The sequence below is a fragment of the Bufo gargarizans genome, chromosome 2 (assembly GCF_014858855.1).
Source record: "Bufo gargarizans isolate SCDJY-AF-19 chromosome 2, ASM1485885v1, whole genome shotgun sequence".
In the NCBI taxonomy this organism is placed as follows: Eukaryota; Metazoa; Chordata; class Amphibia; order Anura; family Bufonidae; genus Bufo; species Bufo gargarizans.
The window spans coordinates 173,842,301-173,864,731 of NC_058081.1; the positions used below are offsets into that span (position 1 = coordinate 173,842,301).

A 22,431-nucleotide genomic window follows, 5' to 3' on the forward strand; every position below is an offset into this window, starting at 1 on the left:
TATATTTGCAAAATCGAAAATTGCCCCTTATGCTCAACACTAGTCCGCAATGGGAGAGGCAAAGCAAGCAGGCAGGGATCAGACGAAAAGCGGGATCATGGGATGAAGTATAGGTCAGGAACACAAGTGGTTATCAAGCTCTTTAACAACAGCTTAGGACCTTGACACACAGGCATCTGGGAAAAGGGCTGAGCCCCTTAAGTACGTGTAGGAGAGCCAGGGTTGATCAACGAGGTCATCTGACCCAACCCAGCCCAGCCCAGGGAGTGATGCGTACCACCCTTAGAGCAGTGATACATGAAACCAGCCGAACTTATGCTATGACCAGGGCTGAATGGAAGCTGTGGAGCGGAATCCTCAGAAGCAACATCACTCACACAGAGTGTCCCAGATTGCAGCAGGCGACTGGGAAGCACTGGCCACCGATCATCGAAGAGAATGGTGCCCGGGACCGCGGATGTAAGCAGGGCGGTCGCACAGCAGTCTCTGTTACAAGGCCACTAAACTTGTTCCACACAAATAACCCATGAGAATATATTTTTCTTTTTGCAGTGAAATGCAAAATAACACATACAACCACCGCACTGACTTACTACTACCGCCGCTACTTCCGTAAACCCCCTGCACCACTGCCTCCTAGGTAGCTAGGCTGCTGCGAAGCAGGTCGTCTACCCCGGGCATGTTTGGCTCCCGACCTCCCACTGCTTCCACCCTGCTGACTCCCAGCCATGCTTTTAAGCAGTCGCTGTTACAAGGCCACTAAATGCTTTCAACACATATAACCACCGAAGTGAACTGAGAATATATATTTTTTGTACTAAAATAGGAAACTAAACGCTTTCAAGACATGTAACCGCTGAAGTAAACTGAGAATATACCGTATTTTTTTCTTTATAAGACACACCTGATGATAAGACGCACCTAGGTTTTTGAGGAGGAAAATAGGAAAAAAATATTTTGAACCAAAGGTGTGCTTTTGGTAGGTTTTGAACTAATGGTGGTCTGTGGATGCTGCACTGTTATGAGGGGTCTGTGGATGACGTACTTTTATGGGGGATCTGTGGATGACGCACTGTTATGGGGGGATCTGTGGATGACGCACTGTTATGGGGCACTGTGGATGATGCACTGTTATGGGAGGATCTGTGTTTGACACTGATGGGGGATCTGTGTATGACACTGATGGGGGATCTGTGTATGACACTGATGGGGGATCTGTGGATGACACTGATGGGGGATCTGTGGATGACACTGATGGGGGATCTGTGGATGACACTGATGGGGGATCTGTGGATGACACTGATGGGGGATCTGTGGATGACACTGATGAGGGATCTGTGGATGACACTGATGAGGGATCTGTGGATGACACTAATGAGGGATCTGTGGATTACACTGATGGGGAATCTGTGGATTACACTGATGGGGGATCTGTGGATGACACTTATGTCATCCACAGATCCCCAAAATTATCATCTACAGATCCCCCATCAGATGCATCAGTGTGGAGGGAGGAGGCGGAGACACTCATGGCAGGGCCCGGTGCAGTGACTGTACTCTAATACACCAGGCCCCGCAACTGTTAAATACATTCAATCCGATCTATATCTAAATGTATACTGCACTGTTCGGTACTTACTGTAGTACCGTAAGTATAGCATTAAGACGGTCAGCCTGGCAGCTCCCTCGGTCATGCGCCGCCTGCCCCGCCTGCCGCAGCTCCCTTGGTCATGCGCCGCCTGCCTGCTTATCTCACTTTATAAATGAACAGGCAGGTGGGGCAGGCGGCACATGAGGAGGGAGCTGCGGCAGGCGGGGAAGGCGGCGCATGAGGAGGGAGCTGCAGCAGGCGGGGCAGGCAGCGCATGACCGAGGGAGCTGCCGGTCTGCGCCATATTAATTCTATACTTGCGGTACTACAGTAAGTACCGAACAGTGCGGTATACATTTAGATATAGATCGGATTAATTGTATTTAACAGTTGCGGGGCCTATTGTATTAGAGTAGAGTCACTGCACGGGGCCCCCGCCATGAGTGTCCCCACCTCCTCCCTCCACACTGATACTTCACTGGCCGTGCTCTGCAGCATAGCGGCCAGCGAAATATCCGCTTTATAAGACGCATGGCCATTTTTGTTATAAAGCGAAAAATACGGTATTTTTCTTTCTGTAATGTAATAGACCACATACCACTTTTTGCCACAAATAACTGCACCAGTGAAGTGCGTATAATTTTTTCTTTCTGTACGCTTTCAACACATATAACTGCAGAAGTGAACTGAGAATATATTTTTCTTTTTGTACTGAAATAGGCCAGTAAACGCTTTCAGCCGAAATAAAAGCATCAGTAAAGTGCGTATATATTTTTCTTTCTGTACTGAAATAGGCCACTAATCCCTTTTGCCACAAATAACTGCACCAGTGAAGTGCGTATATTTGTTTTCTTTCTATAATAAAATAGGCCACTAAATGCTTTAACCACAAATAAGTGCACCAGTGTAGTGTGTATATTATTTTTCTTTTTATACACTTACAACACATATAACTGCAGAAGTAAACTGAGCATGTATTTTTCTTTCTGTACTGAAATAGGCCACTAAACCCTTTTGCCACAAATAACTGCACCAGTGAAGTGCGCATATATTTTTCTTTCTGTACGCTTCCAATACATACAGTGGGATGCGAAAGTTTGGGCAACCTTGTTAATCGTCATGATTTTCCTGTATAAATCGTTGGTTGTTATGATAAAAAATGTCAGTTAAATATATCATATAGGAGATACACACAGTGATATTTGAGAAGTGAAATGAAGTTTATTGGATTTACAGAAAGTGTGCTATAATTGTTTAAACAAAATTAGGCAGGTGCATAAAGTTGGGCACCACAAAAAAGAAATGAAATCAATATTTAGTAGATCCTCCTTTTGCAGAAATTACAGCCTCTAAACGCTTCCTGTAGGCTCCAATGAGAGTCTGGATTCTGGTTGAAGGTATTTTGGACCATTCCTCTTTACAAAACATCTTTAGTTCATTCAGGTTTAATGGCTTCCGAGCATGGACAGCTCTCTTTAAGTCACACCACAGATTTTAAATTATATTCAGGTCTGGGGACTGAGATGGCCATTCCAGAACGTTGTACTTGTTCCTCTGCAAAAATGCCTTAGTGGATTTTGAGCAGTGTTTAGGGTCGTCGTCTTTTTGAAAGATCCAGCCCCGGCGCAGCTTCAGCTTTGTCACAGATTCCTGGACATTGGTCTCCAGAATCTGCTGATACTGAGTGGAATCCCTGCGTCCCTCAACTTTGACAAGATTCCCAGTCCCTGCACTGGCCACACAGCCCCACAGCATGATGGAACCACCACCATATTTTACTGTAGGTAGCAGGTGTTTTTCTTGGAATACTGTGTTCTTTTTCCTCCATGCATAATGCCCCTTGTTATCGCCAAATAACTCAATTTTAGCTTCATCAGTACACAGCACCTTATTCCAAAATGAAGCTGGCTTGTCCAAATGTGCTTTAGACCACCTCAAGCGTCACTTTTTGTGCTGTGGGCGGAGAAAAGGCTTCCTCTGCATCACTCTCGCATACAGCATCTCCTTGTGTAAAGTGCGCTGAATGGTTGAACGAAGCACAGTGACTCCATCTGCAGCAAGATGATGTTGTAGGTCTTTGGTGCTGGTCTGTGGGTTGACTCTGACTGTTCTCACCATTCGTCGCTTCTGTCTATCCGAGATTTTTCTTGGTCTGCCACTTCGAGCCTTAACTTGAACTGAGCCTGTGGTCTTCCATTTCCTCAATATGTTCCTAACTGTCGAAACAGACAGCTGGAATCTCTGAGACAGCTTTCTGTATCCTTCCCCTAAACCATGATGGTGAACAATCTTTGTCTTCAGGTCATTTGAGAGTTGTTTTGAGACCCCCATGTTGCTACTCTTCAGAAGAAGAGGGAAACTTACAATTGACCCCCTTAAATACTCTTTCTCATAATTGGATTCACCTGTGTATATAGGTCAGGGGTCACTGAGCTTACCAAGCCAATTTGAGTTCCAATAATTAGTTCTAAAGGTTTTGGAATCAATAAAATGACAACAGTGCCCAAATTTATGCACCCGCCTAATTTTGTTTAAACTATTATAGCACACTTTCTGTAAATCCAATAAACTTCATTTCACTTCTCAAATATCACTGTGTGTGTCTCCTATATGATATATTTAACTGACATTTTTTATCGTAACAACCAACGATTTATACAGGAAAATTATGACGATTGCCCAAAAACAAGGTTGCCCAAACTTTCGCATCCCACTGTATAACTGCAGAAGTGAACTGAGAATCTATATTTCTTTTTGTACTGAAATAGCCCAGTAAATGTTTTCAGCGGAAATAAATACAGCAGTGAAGTGCGTATATATTTTTCTTTCGGTACTGAAATAGGCCAGTAAACCCTTTTGCCACAAATAACTGCACCAGTGAAGTGTGTATATTTTTTTCTTTCTATAATGAAATAGGCCACTAAACCCTTTTGCTACAAATAACTGCACCAGTGAAGTGCAAATATTTTTTTCTTTTTGTACTGAAATAGGCCACTAAATGCTTTTGCCACAAATAAGTGCCCCAGTGAAGTGCGTATATTTTGTTTCTTTCTATAATGAAATATTCCACTAAATGCTTTTGCTCAAATAAGTGCACCAGTTAAATGCGTATATTGTTTTCTTTCTGTAAGCTTTCAACACATATAACTGCAGAAGTGAACTGAGAATATATTTTTGTTTTTGTACTGAAACAGGCCAGTAAACGCTTTTAGCAGAAATAAATGCACCAGTGAAGTGCGTATATATTTTTCTTTCTACACTGAAATAGGCCACTAAACCCTTTTGCCATAAATAACTGCATCAGTGAAGTGTGTATATGATTTTCTTTCTATAATGAAATAGGCCACTAAACGGTTTTGCCACAAATAAGTGCACCATTGAAGTGCATATATTTTTTTTATTTCTGTGCTGAAATAGGCCACTAAACGCTTTTGCCACAAATAGCTGCACCAGTGTAGTGCGTTTATTATTTTCTTTCTGTACACTTTCAACACATATAACTGCAGAAGTGCAGAAGTGAACTGTGTATATATTTTTCTTGTTTGAAAAGATATAAGCAACTAAAGGCTTTTCAACATAACACTTGCATAATGGCTATTTGGATCCCCAAATATTCTTTCCCTGCACTTGTAAATCCCTATTCTAGCAATGTCCCTAGCGCCTTCTGAGTATAGGTCATCAGTATCAAAATCTCGGAAAACCTCTTTAATGGGCAGGCCTGTGGTGGTTTAATGGCCCTTTTTTATTTGTTGGTCTACCAAAATAAATTTTGCAGGCATTTTTGTGGCACTTTATTAATTTTTTTAGAGAAATATCTTTATTTGTTTTGAGGTAAACTGTGCAAAATAATTAGAAACTTAAAAAAAGTTACAGCCCTTTATTATTTGCATTCTCAAACGGACAGCAAAATAAATTAATACAACATTAACTTAATAAATTTTTTTATACCTGAAGTGTATATATTGTGTGAACGGGTCAACTATTGCGATTATTTGGATTCCTTGGTGTCCCCCCCCCCCCTTTATTTGTATTCTTTTTACTCATGGTGTTAAACACATGAATTTGGGACTTGCATTTTTTGTGATTTTTTTTTTCCTGGCATTTTTGCATACAGTGAGTGTTATTATTAACATTTTCTAAGTGCCATTTTTATCCAATAGAGAAGCGATGTCAAAATGCCTGGAAAAGTGCCAAGAGCTACAGCACGCTTTGTTTTTCAAAAACAATTAAAAAACGCCACCTGATGAAAACAAAATATGGCAAATGTAATTTATACATTTCTACATATCTGTGGTCATTATGGGCTTTGCAGTCAAGGAGGCGGTCCTACGAGTGATTGACAGCCTTCCCTCTACGACTGTACCTACAGAGAAAGCTGTCAATCACTAATAGGATCACCTCCTTGACTTCAAAGCCCAGAATTAGCAGAAGTATCAATCAATAAAATACAAGTTATTCTGAATCTTTTCCCACAAAAATTATATATCAAATTGCTTAGCAAACCCTGCCTTATAACATGCTGCCTACAGATTACTTCGCATTTTTATGATGAAAGTTCCTTTTAAGCCCTGTTGTTATGCACTGGTAAAAATATATACAATTAAAACACTATAAATGGTACATAATATTTTGCCAACTTATAAGAACAAATGCAGTAGCCAAAAAAAAGCTAGAAATGTCAAGTTGAGAGATCCAATTCTGTGTAATAAGTAGCACAATTCACATATTTATAATGGTAGCTGTGGGGTCAAGTAAATCTTATGCAAGTAATTCATGTTAAGCTTGTCACTCCTGATCAGCCTTAAAGGGAACCTGTCATCAACTTTATGCTGGCCATACTATTGGCAAAAAAACGTAGAGACAGGTGAGTTGATTTCAGCGGTCTGTCATTTATAAGTTAAAAGTAAGTGGTTGCCGAGAACCAACATCACAATCATTGTAGACTGGGCTTGGAAAAGAGTGCCGTCCACCTGAGAAGAGTCCTGGTTATTCATGAGCTCCTGCTCTCCTGCCCACCTGCTGATGACTGACAGTCTTCTACCTAGTTTTCTCCCTTTCTCTCTAGGAGAGAACTGCCAATCATCCGCAGATGGGTGAGAGAGCAGGAGATTAGGAATAACCAGGACTCTTCTCAAGTAGATTTGACTCTTTTCAAGGCCTGGGCTGCAATTATTATGATGCTGGTTCTCGGCAATTACTTACTTTTAGCTCATGACACACCGCTGAAATCAGCCTTTCTGTCACTAATTTATGCTGCATAAAGTTGATGATAGGTTCCCTTTAAGCAACTGGGTGGGGAAAACTTATATATACACAACCACAGCAAAACAATTTTAAGAAACATTTAACATTTGCAATTTTGAAAAATGAAATGACTGAAAATTAATTTAACAGTATATTAGATCTGAGTTTCAATAATTTTCCACCAGAAAAGCATGGAAGAAATGTAATGGGTGCCTGTGTGAGACGACGATGTGAAAAAATAATGTCTGATAGTGCTTTCTCCTGATGCACTGCTGCATTTACAGAAAAGAAAGAATATTTTCTATTTAAATCCACCATGAAAGTGATGTTAGGGTACTTTCACACTTACTTTGTGAAGATCCGTCAGGCAATTCCGTTGCCGTAAATCCATGTGAAAACAGATAACATTTGTAGACGGATCCGGATGCGGATCTGTCTAACAAATGCAATGCAACAGAAGGATCCGGTGTCATCCGGAAAAACGGATCCAGTATTTATTTTTTTACATTTTTAAAGGTCTGTGCATGCACAGACCGGAAAACCGGTTCCGTTTTGGTGGAACACTTGGTGCCGAATTCTGCATTAATGCATTTCAATGGAAAATAATGCTGGATCCGGAATTCCGGCAAGTGTTCCTGAATTTTGGACAAAGAAAATACCGTAACAGTTACTGAAGCGAAGACATCCTGATGCATACTGAACGGATTGCTCTCCATTCAGAATGCATTAGGATAAAACTGATCAGTTTTTTTCCGGTATTGAGCTCCTAGGATGAAACTCAAAACCGGAAAAGAATAGCGCTAGTGTGAAAGTACCCCTAGCTGATTTTATACCACAGCTGCGGGAGGTTTTGATTCCTTTTCTGAAAAATTTACTGTGACTGTTCTGAATTTCCAGTGGGTCTAATATCCGGTATAAAGAAATTGTAATCTTTTCTATTAAAGCGGTTTCATGAGGATAACTATGAGGATAACCCAGTTCCAAATACTTTATCAGGGCATTAAATATTATTATGTAGAGTGGTGAGTCAATCCCACAGTGTGTCTCATGTTTTGGTTAACCAAGCCTGTTCATGTATTACAAACTTGGCAATTTATTTGATTCCACAACATGAAATATTACATATGCCTTGTAGTGGCCATTGGAGGGGAATGTGTTGCCATCCATATCAGCTAATCACTTTGACCTACTGCGATCAGCTGCATTCGGCTTCAATTTAAAAATGGCCTGTCTCTGTGAGACAACCAGTTAATGTGGTCTTTATGATTGATCTCAGAATTGCATACAAACAACTTGTCAGTGTGGCGGTGCCGCATCAAAGTTGTGGATATGATGATCATTCTGGCATATAAAACCTCTATGGTACACTGACTGTACAATCAAGCAGATTTTAGGTACATGTAGTTAGCATGGAGATTTCCATTTCTGTCTAATCCATTTTCACAGTAAGGGCTGTTTCACACGAGCGGATGCCGTGCGTAGCATCCGCTCCGTGAAAGAGTGCCAAGACCCAATGCAGACTGCAGAGGCACGGAGCATTAACATGACTGATAATGCTCCGTGCCTCTCTGTGATCTCTTTACTACGAAATCACAGTGACAACTGTGATTTCGCAGTAAATAGATCACAGAGAGGCACGGAGCAACTGTGATTTCGCAGTAAATAGATCACAGAGAGGCACGGAGCATTATCAGTCATGTTAATGCTCCCTGCCTCTGCAGTCTGCATCGAGTCTTGGCACTCTTTCACGGAGCGGATGCCACGCACGGCATCCGCTCGTGTATAACAGCCCTAAGGGTATGATCATGCAGTCAGGTTTTTTGATGCAGTTTTGGAAATCAAAATTAGAGGTGGTTAATAAGAGGAGATAAAGTATTGAGAAGAGATTCAACTTCTTCTTTCGTTTTTAATTTTATGCCTGGTATTGGCTTTCAAATCTGCATCAAGAAACCTGAAGGTGTGACTGTACCCTAAAGCCAAAAGATAGTAAGTGGCTATTATAACCAAATAACTTGGTTGCCAGAAAATACCTAAAGGTTCAATGAAAAGGATGCATAAAAAAATCCTTTATGATACAAAAATACAAGTGGAAAAAATAAAAAGCACCCAGATTTATTTAAAAAATTATTAAATTGACTGTACATACAATACAATACAGTATAATGCAATCTCTTAAAAAACTATATACACAACACATCTCTAACTAGCAGAAGCCTCATCACTTTTCTAGGTTCTAGGTTGGTCACTTTTGAAAACTAAGAGTACACGAGAACATATACTACACATAGGGATAACAACCGTTCAGTTATGAACACGATATTACAGTACATCCATCTTTTGGCCTCCACATAATATACCTTAGTGGCCTAAGCAAATTATATTAATGCTTATTTGCAATCCTACAGTCATATAGCCCTATAGAATTCCAGTTCTAGTAACCCCATTTTCCAATATTTGCATACTATTTCACCCTTGCTTTTATGTAGAATTCTCTATTGGAAAATGTGTTTTCTTAGTATTAGTATTGTTTTTTTTAGTATTTTACAAAATCATTCCACCTGTACATGTTGATTTGTTTTAACAATCTGAGATGTGTTTTTTCTTTGACAAGTGCCTCTCTTTTGTAACCTGGAAAAGTAACCTTTAAAAGGCTGTATTATAAATACATATCTGACCCTTTATTATTCTCTGTCTGTACATACAGTACTCGTGACCTGAATAATGAAGTTTTTTGAAAAAAGGACAAAAATAAAAGCTCTTTGTAGATTTTCTCATTGTGCATTTGGTAGTTAAAGCGACCCTCCAGTTCAAGAGAGAGAAAATTTATATTGACTGAGGAAAGAACAAAAGACTTTCGTGGTGACCTTGTTTTCATCATTTCAGCTGCAGATCTGCCAATTCTATGTCTCACCTTTTAGTCATCAAAGATGGCCACACTGGAGATGAAAATGTGCGGCTGTCTTGGATGGTAAAAAGGAGACTGGGAATTAGCAGAGCAGCAGTTGAAAAGATGAAATGGAGGGCACTAATTAAGTGTTCTCATCATTACCCCGGTTAGTATGATTTTTTTTTTTTACTGAAGGGATGCTTTAAAGATCACCTGTCAGTGTTCTAATACTTAAAAATACTTAAAAAGATACTCCTTCCTAAAGCATTTCTCACCTATGCACTGTATAAGTGATAAGTTATAAATTGATGGGGGTCTGACTGCTGGGATCGGTGTTGGTTCAAGTGGTCAGACCCCAATGATCTAGCATTTATCTCCAGTGTGCTTTAGGCTGGAATACCCATTTAAAATCACTGACACTGCTTAAATACATATCACTGAAAGCATCATAAAACAATACTTTTATTAGATATACTAAAGGTGTTTACACTATTAAAACATGGGGGACCCAGGTGAGTAAATACAAACAAAACAAAAACATGAATACAATAAAGCAAAAAAATATGGCAGGGTGATGGGGTGTGTGTGTGGGGTATTTCTCGATTCAGGATTCAGGACGTCTTATCTTGTACCTTTCTCAGGGATCCTCAGGTTAGGTACAAGCACAGAGTACACCTACCATCAAATTGTGACTTCGGAGACAGGCCATAGAGGTGTTGGGCTAACTAGGGATAGAAATAATGCCCCCCCCCCCCCCACCCACACACACACTGCCACCACCCCCTCATCCTGCCCAATTTGTTTGTTTTCTAGTATTTATGTTTTGGTTTGGTTTGGTTTGTATTTACTCACCTGGCTTCCCTATGTTTTAACCCCTTAGTGACCAAGCCTGTTTGGGCCTTTATGACCAAGCAATTTTCTTCCTTTTTTCATGGTCTCGTTCCAAGAGCTATAACTTTTTTAGTTTTTCGTCTATATAGCTTTATGAGGGCTTGTTTTTTACGGTACAAGTTATAGTTTTTAATGGCACCATCTTGGGGTACACATAACTTTTTGATTAACTTTTATTAACTCTTTCTGAGAGGGAGATGGGGGAAAATAGCAATACTGCCACTGCGTTTTTACATTATAAATTTTATGGCGTTCATTTTTCGGTACAAATAACATAATATCTTTATTCTCTGGGTCAGTACGATTACAGTGATACTAAATACTTATAATTTTTTTTACGTTTTACTACTTTTTTTTCCAATAAAACCCCTTTTATTAACCAAAAAAATGATTTTGCATTGCCACTTCACAAGACCCATAACTTTTTTTTTCTTTTTCTATGGAGTTGTGTGAGGGCTTGATTTTTGAGGGACAACTTGTATTTTTAATTGGTATCATTTTGGAGTAAATGGCGCTTTTTGATCGCTTGTTATTACATTTTTTTCTGTGGAAACTAAGAATAAATTAGAAATTCTGTCTTTTTTTTATTTAGATTTTTTACGGCGTTCACCATAGGGGATAATTTATGTAATATTTATGTAGTCCGGGTCATTACGGACGCGGCAATACCAAACATATGGGGGATATTAACTTTTTGCAATTTTTTTCATTGAAAAGCGTATTTTCAATGTAAAAAAAGCATATTTTTTATTTTATGGCAATTTTTTTATTTAATAAATGTATATTTTTTTTCTATTTTTTTTACTACTTAAAAGTCCCACAAGGGGACTATAATATACAGTATTTTGATTTCAATAGCAATGCATTTCAAACATTGACCAGCAGGCTGCGCCAGAGAGGCACAGCCTGCTGGAGAGAACTGAAGACAGGCTCGGGGCCCTGATCGGAAGTGAGGTAAGCTTCTGAACACATCAGCACCCCGCGATCTTATTTTCGGGATGCTGATGGAAGACAGAGGGAGTCCGCTCCCTCTGTCACCAGTTTACATGCAGCAGGCGCCATTGCGCCTGGCATGTAAAGGGTTAAACAGCCCGGTCCGGGCTGTTAGAGCAGGGTCCCGGCTCTCATGTGAGAGCCAGGTCCGCGCTCCCCGCTGCACGGGGGATCCGTGCAGCGCTTAGACCGGGCCGCCGTAAAAACGCGGCAGCCCAGCCTAAGGCCCCTTAGTGACCGCCGTAAAAACACGTATGGGTGGTCACTAAGGGGTTAATAGTATAAACCCCTTTAGTATATCTAATAAAAGTTATGTTTTATGATACTTTTAGTGATATGGAACACCCCTTACTTATTACATCCTTCTGTTTTCATCCTCAATAGTAATTGTTTCTAGTTTGATAAATAATAAACCTCCCCTGCCACTATGGAGGGCACTAGTTTAGCATAAGTCCTTAAGCAGTGACAAGGCATAACTCTGTGTACTTTTTTTTACAAAAATTATGACAAAAATATGTTTAAAAAAATGTCTAAAATGAAAAATCATATTTTGTTTTATCAATTTCCTCTCCTTCATGGGCCAAATGATTTCTCTAAAATTATAGTCTGTGTATGAATTCAATCTGTTTGGCTCCCTATGGTTTGTAACTTCCTGTCTCTTCCTTTTATCTCCTGTCGCCAGAAGAAACTTATTTTTTTACCCTGTTAAACTTTAACTCCTTTTTAATGTATTGTTAAATATGAATAGACATAAAATGCAATAGGATCTAACAAAATCATTAGTTGGACAATGCATCAAATGTTCTTTTTTTATGGAATGGTTAAATTACGCAGAATCATAATTATAATAGTCTATAAGTAAAACCTGATAGAGTATCTAATATTATCTTTACTTTTATCTGTTCTTAGGAATATTCAAGAGCTCATGCTACATAGACGTTCGTTGGTTCCCTTTTGATATTCAAAAATGTAAACTAAAGTTTGGATCTTGGACTTATGGTGGTTGGTCCCTGGACCTACAGCTGCTAGAAGCAGACATTTCTGAGTATATCTCTAATGGAGAATGGGATCTTGTTGGTAAGTTTTGAATGAGGGAGTATCTCCATATTGCTATGTGTTGTCCTTATCTATCACATTGTATACTGCTATTTGTGTAGTTCTAATAGCACAAGCTAAATGATAGAAAACTCACATATTTACCTATATTTACTATAATAAGCACTGTAACATAAGGTGTACTTAGATTTTAGTTGGAGGAAATTATTATTTTTTTTTAACCACATGGTGCGGTAAATAATTAATACAACAAAAGAACAATATTTCAACAATGTAAAAGTTAATAAGTCTGCCATGAGGGGTTAGTTGTTGTGCCTTAATAGAATATAACACTTGTTTCCTTGCATGTAGCTTATGCTATTAAAATACGATGCATATAATGCACATTTGTATGACAGGCATTGTGTCACATTTTACCAGGGCTAATCTATGAATCGCTGAATTGGCAGCCAATGATCACAAATAGCATCAACACATTACATAGGAAACTGGGGTGCAGAAATGGGCCCTAATTGGGTGATCAGTCTGTCTGCATACATCACCGGGGCTTAGTCTTGCAGTCAGCGCAGCATTTGTTGTCCCCCTAAAGCATCTGGGACATTATAGTCTGGTGCTGTTTGTTCAGTTTCTGGGTCTTCTTTGTCTAGGAACTTTTGGTCATGTCTGCTGGCAGTGGATGGGGACAGCTGTGGTGGGGGAGGCTGTCAGCACATAGGATATGATAAGGTATGATAAGAAAGGAACACTTTGCAGCTGTATCATTTTGAGACCCCAGGTCCATTTCTAAAGGCCTAATAAGAGTACAATTGCTGTGTCACCCCACTGGCTGCATGTAGCCATTTGGCTTTGATCAGTATCTGCAACACTTTTTAGTTCCCACCAAATAATCTGTAGTTGCTATTGGGATTATTTAGAAAGGGTACACATACACTAGAGCAGAAATTTACGCTCCTTTAGTAAAACTATGTTTCTAGAGTAAGTAAAGCGGACATAATGCTCCCCATACACAGCAATCTGGGAGAGGAGGGAAAGACCCCAGCTTCAAATCACTCCTGTCTCACAGTCACACATGGCTCTTCTGGGAACCTGACATCACTCTTTTTGTCAGCTAGCATGCTGTCTGTCGGTGAGCTAAAGTCATTTGACTCAATCCAACCCCTCTTCATTTGGAGAAGACTCCGCCGCTCCCACTGCCAGATAGTTAAAGGAGTTGGCTTACTTCAGCAAATAGCATTTATCATGTAGAGAAAGTTAATACAAGGCATTTACTAATATTGTGATTATCTACTGTATATCGCCTCCTTTGCTGGCTAGATTAATTTTTCCATCACATTATACACTGCCCGTTTCCATGTGGCTGGATACATTTTTCCATTAAATTATACACTGCTCATTTCCATGGTTATGACCACCCCGGTAATGCAGCAGCAGTGGCCATGCTTGCAGAAGGAGAATGTCACGGATGGTGTTGCAGAAAACAAGAAGTAACAAATAAAAATCCGACTGACTTGATCCCAAACTAAGGAACAAAAGGGTGAGCCCTATTAAAGCCCTATAGCTCTCCCTGACTGCTCAGCCCATGCAAAGATCTCTGTGATAGAAAGTTCCATGTCCACGTACCTAGACTGAGTGACACCTGAAAACCCTATAATAGTGAGGGGACACGACCACCGGGTCCCTGCACTTAATACGGAGGGAGTCAGGGTCACCTAGAATCAAGCCAACAGGAAAACACAAATAAAGGGAAAGACTTATCTGAGAAAGCAGCAGTAACAAACCTCTAGCAGTGAGCACAATCCAGGAAGTTGTATAAACCGCAAAGTGAGGCAGTATGGGAAGGGATATAAAGGGAGGCAATCATTGCTAATAGATGACAGCTGGGAGAAGGAGAAGAGATGCCAAAACAAAAGAACATCACGCAGGAGGTACTGAAGAACATCTATCAGAACTTCTCAGAGATCTGACGGTGACAGTACCCCTACTTCTACGAGTGGACTCCGAACACTCAGAGCTCACCTTCTCAGGATGGGACCTATGGAACGCCCTGATAAGATGAGTGGCCTTAATGTCCGCCACTGGAACACACATCCTCTCCTCAGGACCATAACCCTCCCAATGAACGAGGTACTGAAGAGAACCCCGGATAATACGAGAGTCCACAATCCTAAAGACCTGAAATTCAAGATTACCATCAACCACAATCGGAGAATTGGAGGCGGAGGCAAAGAGGAGGGTACAGTGGGTTGGACATAAGGTTTTAATAGGGACTTGTGAAAAACATTATGGATCCTCCAAGTTTGAGGAAGATCAAGACGGTAGGTAAACCAGAAGAACCCTCTCCAGAGAATGTCCCAAACTGCGGATGAAACCCATATGCACCAAAAAATGGTGACTTATCAGAGGACTCCTGACGACGGTTATTTAAAGCAAACTCAGCAAGGAACAAAAAAGAACACCAATCCCCCTGATTCTCCGCCACAAAACATCGCAGATATGTCTCCAGATTCTGATTGACGCGCTCTGTCTGGCCATTCGACTGCGGGTGAAAAGCAGAAGAAAATGAGAACCAAACCCCCAAGCGAGAACAGAAAGCCTGAACAGAATCTGGAAACAAACTGCGTGCCCCTATCATAAAACTATGTCTGGAGGAATACCATGCAATTTGACAATGTGATCAATAAATGCCTGTGCCAGCGTTTTAGCATTGAGCAACCCAGGAAAAGGAATTAAATGCGCCATTTTGCTAAAACGGTCCACCACCACCAGAATCACAGTCTACCCCGAGGAACAAGGCAGGTCGTAATGAAGTCCATGGACAGATGTGTCCAAGGACGGGAAGGAATGGGCACGAGCGCAGGTCTCGCAGGCTGCAACAAAACCCCTCTACCGACTTACGAAGCGCCGGCCACCAGAATCTCCGACAATGAGATCCACTGTGGCTCTACCCCCCGGGTGCCCAGCAAGGACAATATCGTGGTGCTCCTTAACCTCCTCACGACCGCCGTACGCAGGATTGCATCGCGGGCCGGCAAAATTCAAAGAAGAAGTTTGTCATCAACCTGCCGGCCACGATCATTGGCTGGCAGGTTGATGATTTTCAAAAAATCCAATCAGCAGCCATTTAACCCCACATATTAGTAAATATGATGTGGTTATATGGCTGCTGTGCTCCTCTGCTCCTTCTTTTGGTCGGTTGGTTCCAGGAGAGGAGCAGAGGAGCACACATCACTGTGAGTACCCACTACACTACACTTAGCCCCCAGATCACCTCCCAGCACCCAATTAACCCTTTGATCACCCCTTCTTGCCCCTGTCAATCACTAGTGAAAAGGAAAAAATTGATCAGTGCAAACTGTCACTTTTTTTTTTCACTGGTATTGACCGTTAGGTTTTAGGTATAGTTTAGGTCCCTTGGTTAGGTAGTTTAGCGATCAGTTAGCGCCCAGCCCACCGCACCGCAGTCCGTTATTCGCTGATTAGCGTATCGCTAATCAGCATTTGTACTTTTATAGTATCTGAAAGTGATCAAAACTGATCACGGTCAGATCTATAATAGTACTAGTGTCACTTTAGTTCGCCCTCCACCCAAAACGCAGTGTTTGCCCGATCAGGCCTGATCGGTCGCCCACACGTGCGTTCGCCCACGCCCGCCCCACCGCAGTGACAAAAAAATTATTATTTTTTGATCACTGCACATTCACTTTACACGCACTGCGGCGATAAAAAAATCAGTTTTGATATTTTTTATCAACCGCAGCGGCCTCCGGTACTTCGCTAGCCTCCCCTTTGTAAGACAGGCTTGCTTTTTTTTTCTTGGGTAGTCTCAGGGAATACCCCTAAATTTAGTTGCCCAAATGTCTAACAGGGGGTATTCTTCTGAAGAGGCCTACAGGCTTCTGACCCAGTCGGATGAGGAGTGGGAACCCTCATCTGATGAATCCAGCGGGTCAGAATACGAACCTGTAGAAAGCAGTGGCTCTCTGACCCAAAGTTCGGATGAGGAGGTTGAGGTCCCTGATAGCAGCAGGCGTACCCGGCCCTGTGTCGCTAGACCGCAGGTTGCACTGGATCCGCTTCAAGAGCAGCAGAGTGGGGCTGGTGCTGTCGGATTACGTGGTGAGGCATACACCAGCAGCCCAGCCCTTCCTGGACCTAGTACCAGCACTGCCGTACAACCTGGTGAAGTAGCGAGCACCAGAAGGGCAGTTGAAGCTGGTACGGTGGCACGTGCAGTAGTGACCCCGTCGCAGCCACCGCAAAGACGTGCCCATAGAGCCCCTAGAATCCCAGAGGTGCTGGCAAACCCTGATTGGCAGTCCCCAACTTCAGCCGCACCTGTAGTTTTCCCTTTCACTGCCCAGTCTGGAGTTCGGGTTGAGACAGCTCAGATCGGTTCGGCCCTGGGATTTTTTGAGCTGCTCTTGACTGCGGAGCTCTTAGACTTAGTTGTGGCCGAAACAAACAGATATGCCACACAATTTATAACCGCTAACCCGGGAAGCTCTTATGCCCAGTCTTTCCGGTGGAAACCAGTCCAAGTTTCCGAAATTAAAACTTTTCTGGGCCTCCTCCTCAACATGGGCCTGACAAAAAAGCATGAATTGCGGTCATATTGGTCCACGAACCCGATTCATCACATGCCCATGTTCTCTGCTGCTATGTCCAGGACACGATTTGAGACCATCCTGCGTTTCCTGCACTTTAGTGATAACAGCACCTCCCGTCCCAGAGGCCATCCTGCTTTTGACCGGCTCCACAAAATTCGGCCCCTCATAGACCATTTCAACCTGAAATTTGCAGATTTGTATACCCCTGAGCAAAACATCTGCATAGACGAGTCCCTGATACATTTTACCGGGCTTCAAACAATACATCCCAAGCAAGCGCGCCCGGTATGGGGTCAAATTGTATAAGCTCTGTGAAAGGGCCACAGGCTATACCCACAAATTTCGGATCTATGAGGGAAAAGATCAGACCCTGGAGCCGGTCGGTTGCCCTGACTACCTGGGGAGCAGTGGGAAGACAGTTTGGGACTTGGTGTCACCCTTATTCGACAAGGGGTACCATCTTTATGTGGACAATTTTTACACAAGTGTGGCCCTCTTTAGGCATTTGTTTCTAGAACGGATTGGCGCCTGTGGTACCGCGCGAACTAGTCGCGCGGGCTTCCCCCAACGGCTCGTTACCACCCGTCTTGCAAGGGGGCAGAGAGCCGCACTGTGTAACGAAGAACTGCTCGCGGTGAAATGGAGAGACAAGCGTGGCGTTTACATGCTCTCCTCCATTCACGCAGACACGACAATCCAAATTGAGCGAGCAACCCGTGTCATTGAAAAGTCCATGACTATAACCTCCACATGGGAGGGGTGGACTTCAATGACCAGATGTTGGCTCTGTATTTAGTGTCCCGCAGAACCAGACGCTGGTATAAGAAGGTGTCTGTATATTTAATTCAATTGGCTCTGTACAATAGTTTTGTTCTTTACAGTAAGGCTGGGAGAACTGGATCCTTCCTCAAATTTCAGGAAGAGATCATCGCGAACCTCCTGTACCCAGGAGGTTCCGTGGCCCCATCCACCAGTGTAGTTAGCCGTCTACACGAGCGACATTTCCCCAGTGTCGTTCCTGGTACCTCAAACCGACCGCCACCCCGAAAAAAATGTCGTGTCTGTAGCAGGAGTGGAATAAGGCGTGACACCCGCTATTTCTGTCCTGACTGTCCTGACCACCCTGCCCTATGCTTTGGAGAGTGTTTCCGGAAGTACCACTCACAGGTACACTATTAGCATAGGGATCATCTCACCAGGACAGGCACACAGGGCTATTAGGGCCCATTCACTCACACAGCTGCTGCAAACGTCTCCTTTCACATGGGACAAAGTGCATAACGCACTTCGCCACATCTTTGGGCGATTTGCGCTTTGCACATTGACCCATGGGGAAGGAGAGGTTTGTTCTATAAAGGTAAAAAAAAAAAAAAAAAAACACCAGTAAGCAAACACGTTAATGTTTAGTTCAAAAAGTTAAAGTTTACATGTTCTGTTCCAAAGTTAATAAAATTATTGCGTTGTGGCCTGGTTTTTTTTTTTTTTTTTTTTTTTTTTTTTTACCTTTCAGGTGGACCAACCGATCTACTAGCTGCAGCACCGATGTGCATTCTGACAGAAGCATTGCGCTGCTGTCAGATTACACGCAAGTCGGTGTATGTGGCGCTGCAAGACGGGATTTTCTCCTCTGCAGTGACAGATACGTTTGCCGAGGCATACGAGCTGAGGAGGAGGCGGCGTTCCTATGCTTTGGCAAACACTTTGTATATATATATATATAAAAAAAAAAAATCCCGGCAATGATTTATTCATCCACATCGATTGATGCGAATGGAGAAATCTGGTTTGCCAGGGCATACAAGCTAAGTGGGTATGGATGTAGGGCGGAGCTCCTATGTCCTGGCAGACGCCTTTCCCCTCCATTTTTTTTTTTTTGGGCAGAGATTTTTTCATCCACATTGATCGATGCGAATGAAGAAATCTGTGCCGTTCACTTTTTTCTTTCAGCCCAGAGGCTGAACGGAAAAAAAAAATCTCATTACCTGTATGCTCAATATAAGGAGAATAGCAGAAACTCCTAATGCTGACCATACATGTAATGATTGCGGAGACCCTCAAATGCCAGGGCAGTACAAACACCCCACAACTGACCCCATTTTGGAAAGAAGACACCCCAAGGTATTTGCTGAGGGGCATATTGAGTCCATGAAAGATTTTAATTTTTGTCCCAAGTTAGCGGAAAGTGAGACTTTGTGAGAAAAAACAAAAAAAAATCAATTTCCGCTAACTTATGCGAAAAAAAAAAAAATTCTATGAACTTGCCAGGCCCCTCATTGGATACCTTGGGGTGTCTTCTTTCCAAAGTGGGGTCACATGTGGGGTATTTATACTGCCCTGGCTTTTTAGGGGCCCTAAAGCGTGAGAAGAAGTCTGGGATCCAAATGTCTAAAAATGCCCTCCTAAAAGGAATTTGGGCACCTTTGCGCATCTAGGCTGCAAAAAAGTGTGACACATCTGGTATCGCCGTACTCAGGAGAAGTTGGGGAATGTGTTTTGGGGTGTCATTTTACATATACCCATGCTGGGTGAGATAAATATCTTGGTCAAATGCCAACTTTGTATAAAAAAATGGGAAAAGTTGTCTTTTGCCAAGATATTTCTCTCACCCAGCATGGGTATATGTAAAATGATACCCCAAAACACATTCCCAAACTTCTCCTGAGTACGGCGATACCAGATGTGTGCCACTTTTTTGATGCCAAGGTGGGCAAAGGGGCACATATTCCAAAGTGCACCTTTCGGATTTCGCAGGCCATTTTTTACACATTTTGATTGCAAAGTACTTCTCACACATATGGGCCCCTAAATTGCCAGGGCAGTATAACTACGCCACAAGTGACCCCATTTTGGAAAGAAGACACCCCAAGGTATTCCGTGAGGGGCATGGCGAGTTCCTAGAATTTTTTTTTTTTTGTCACAAGTTAGTGGAATATGAGACTTTGTAAGGAAAAAAGAGAAAAAAAAAAAATCATCATTTTCCGCTAACTTGTGACAAAAATAAATAAATTCTAGGAACTCGCCATGCCCCTCACGGAATACCTTGGGGTGTCTTCTTTCCAAAATTGGGTCACTTGTGGCGTAGTTATACTGCCCTGGCAATTTAGGGGCCCAAATGTGTGAGAAGTACCTTGCAATCAAAATGTGTAAAAAATGGCCTGCGAAACCCAAAAGGTGCACTTTGGAATATGTGCCCCTTTGCCCACCTAGGCAGCAAAAAAGTGTGACACATCTGGTATCGCCGTACTCAGGAGAAGTTGGGGAATGTGTTTTGGGGTGTCATTTTACATATACCCATGCTGGGTGAGAAAAATATCTTGGTCAAATGCCAACTTTGTATAAAAAAATGGGAAAAGTTGTCTTTTGCCAAGATATTTCTCTCACCCAGCATGAGTATATGTAAAATGACACCCCAAAACACATTCCCCAACTTCTCCTGAGTACGGCGATACCAGATGTGTGACACTTTTTTGATGCCAAGGTGGACAAAGGGGCGCATATTCCAAAGTGCACCTTTCGGATTTCACTGGTTATTTTTTACAGATTTTGATTGCAAAGTACTTCTCACACATATGGGCCCATAAATTGCCAGGGCAGTATAACTACACCACAAGTGACCCCATTTTGGAAAGAAGACACCCCAAGGAATTCCGTGAGGGGCATGGCGAGTTCCTAGATTTTTTAATTTTTTGTCGCAAGTTAGTGGAATATGAGACTTTGTAAGGAAAAAAGAGAAAAAAAAAAATCATCATTTTCCGCTAACTTGTGACAAAAAAAAAAAAATTCTAGGAACTCGCCATGCCCCTCACGGAATACCTTGGGGTGTCTTCTTTCCAAAATTGGGTCACTTGTGGCGTAGTTATACTGCCCTGGCAATTTAGGGGCCCAAATGTGTGAGAAGTACCTTGCAATCAAAATGTGTAAAAAATGGCCTGCGAAACCCAAAAGGTGCACTTTGGAATATGTGCCCCTTTGCCCACCTAGGCAGCAAAAAAGTGTGACACATCTGGTATCGCCGTACTCAGGAGAAGTTGGGGAATGTGTTTTGGGGTGTCATTTTACATATACCCATGCTGGGTGAGAAAAATATCTTGGTCAAATGCCAACTTTGTATAAAAAAATGGGAAAAGTTGTCTTTTGCCAAGATATTTCTCTCACCCAGCATGGGTATATGTAAAATGACACCCCAAAACACATTCCCCAACTTCTCCTGAGTACGGCGATACCAGATGTGTGACACTTTTTTGATGCCAAGGTGGACAAAGGGGCGCATATTCCAAAGTGCACCTTTCAGATTTCACTGGTTATTTTTTACAGATTTTGATCGCAAAGTACTTCTCACACATATGGGCCCCTAAATTGCCAGGGCAGTATAACTACACTACAAGTGACCCCATTTTGGAAAGAAGACACCCCAAGGTATTCCGTGAGGGGCATGGCGAGTTCCTAGATTTTTTAATTTTTTGTCGCAAGTTAGTGGAATATGAGACTTTGTAAGGAAAAAAGAGAAAAAAAAAAAATCATTATTTTCCGCTAACTTGTGACAAAAAAAAAAAATCTAGGAACTCGCAGTGCCCCTCACGGAATACCTTGGGGTGTCTTCTTTCCAAAATGGGGTCACTTGTGGCGTAGTTATACTGCCCTGGCAATTTAGGGGCTCAAATGTGTGAGAAGTACCTTGCAATCAAAATGTGTAAAAAATGACCGGCAAAACCCGAAAGGTGCACTTTGGAATATGAGCCCCTTTGCCCACCTAGGCTGCAATAAAGTGTCACACATCTGGTATCGCCGTACTCAGGAGAAGTTGGGGAATGTGTTTTGGGGTGTCATTTTACATATACCCATGCTGGGTAAGAAAAATATCTTGGTCAAATGCCAACTTTGTATAAAAAAATGCACCTTTCGGATTTCACCGGTCATTTTTTACACATTTTGATTGCAAAGTTCTTCTCACACATTAGGGCCCCTAAATTGCCAGGGCAGTATAACTATGCCACAAGTGACCCCATTTTGGAAAGAAGACACCCCAAGGTATTCTGTGAGGGGCATGGTGATTTCCTAGAATTTTTTATTTTTTGTCACAAGTTAGCGGAAAATAATGATTTTTTTTTTCTCTTTTTTCCTTACAAAGTCTCATATTCCACTAACTTGTCGCCAGTAAGTGG

At 42.0% G+C, this 22,431-nt stretch overlaps 1 protein-coding gene across 1 annotated transcript in view; it reads left to right on the forward strand.

Moving 5' to 3' along the window:
* Positions 1-22,431, forward strand: part of LOC122929662 (neuronal acetylcholine receptor subunit alpha-7) — a 401,783-nt gene that overhangs the window by 343,525 nt on the left and 35,827 nt on the right. Inside the window, exon 6 of the mRNA XM_044283296.1 lies at positions 12,516-12,683. Within this exon, the coding sequence (XP_044139231.1) occupies positions 12,516-12,683 (168 nt within the window). The remainder of the gene's footprint in view (positions 1-12,515; positions 12,684-22,431) is intronic.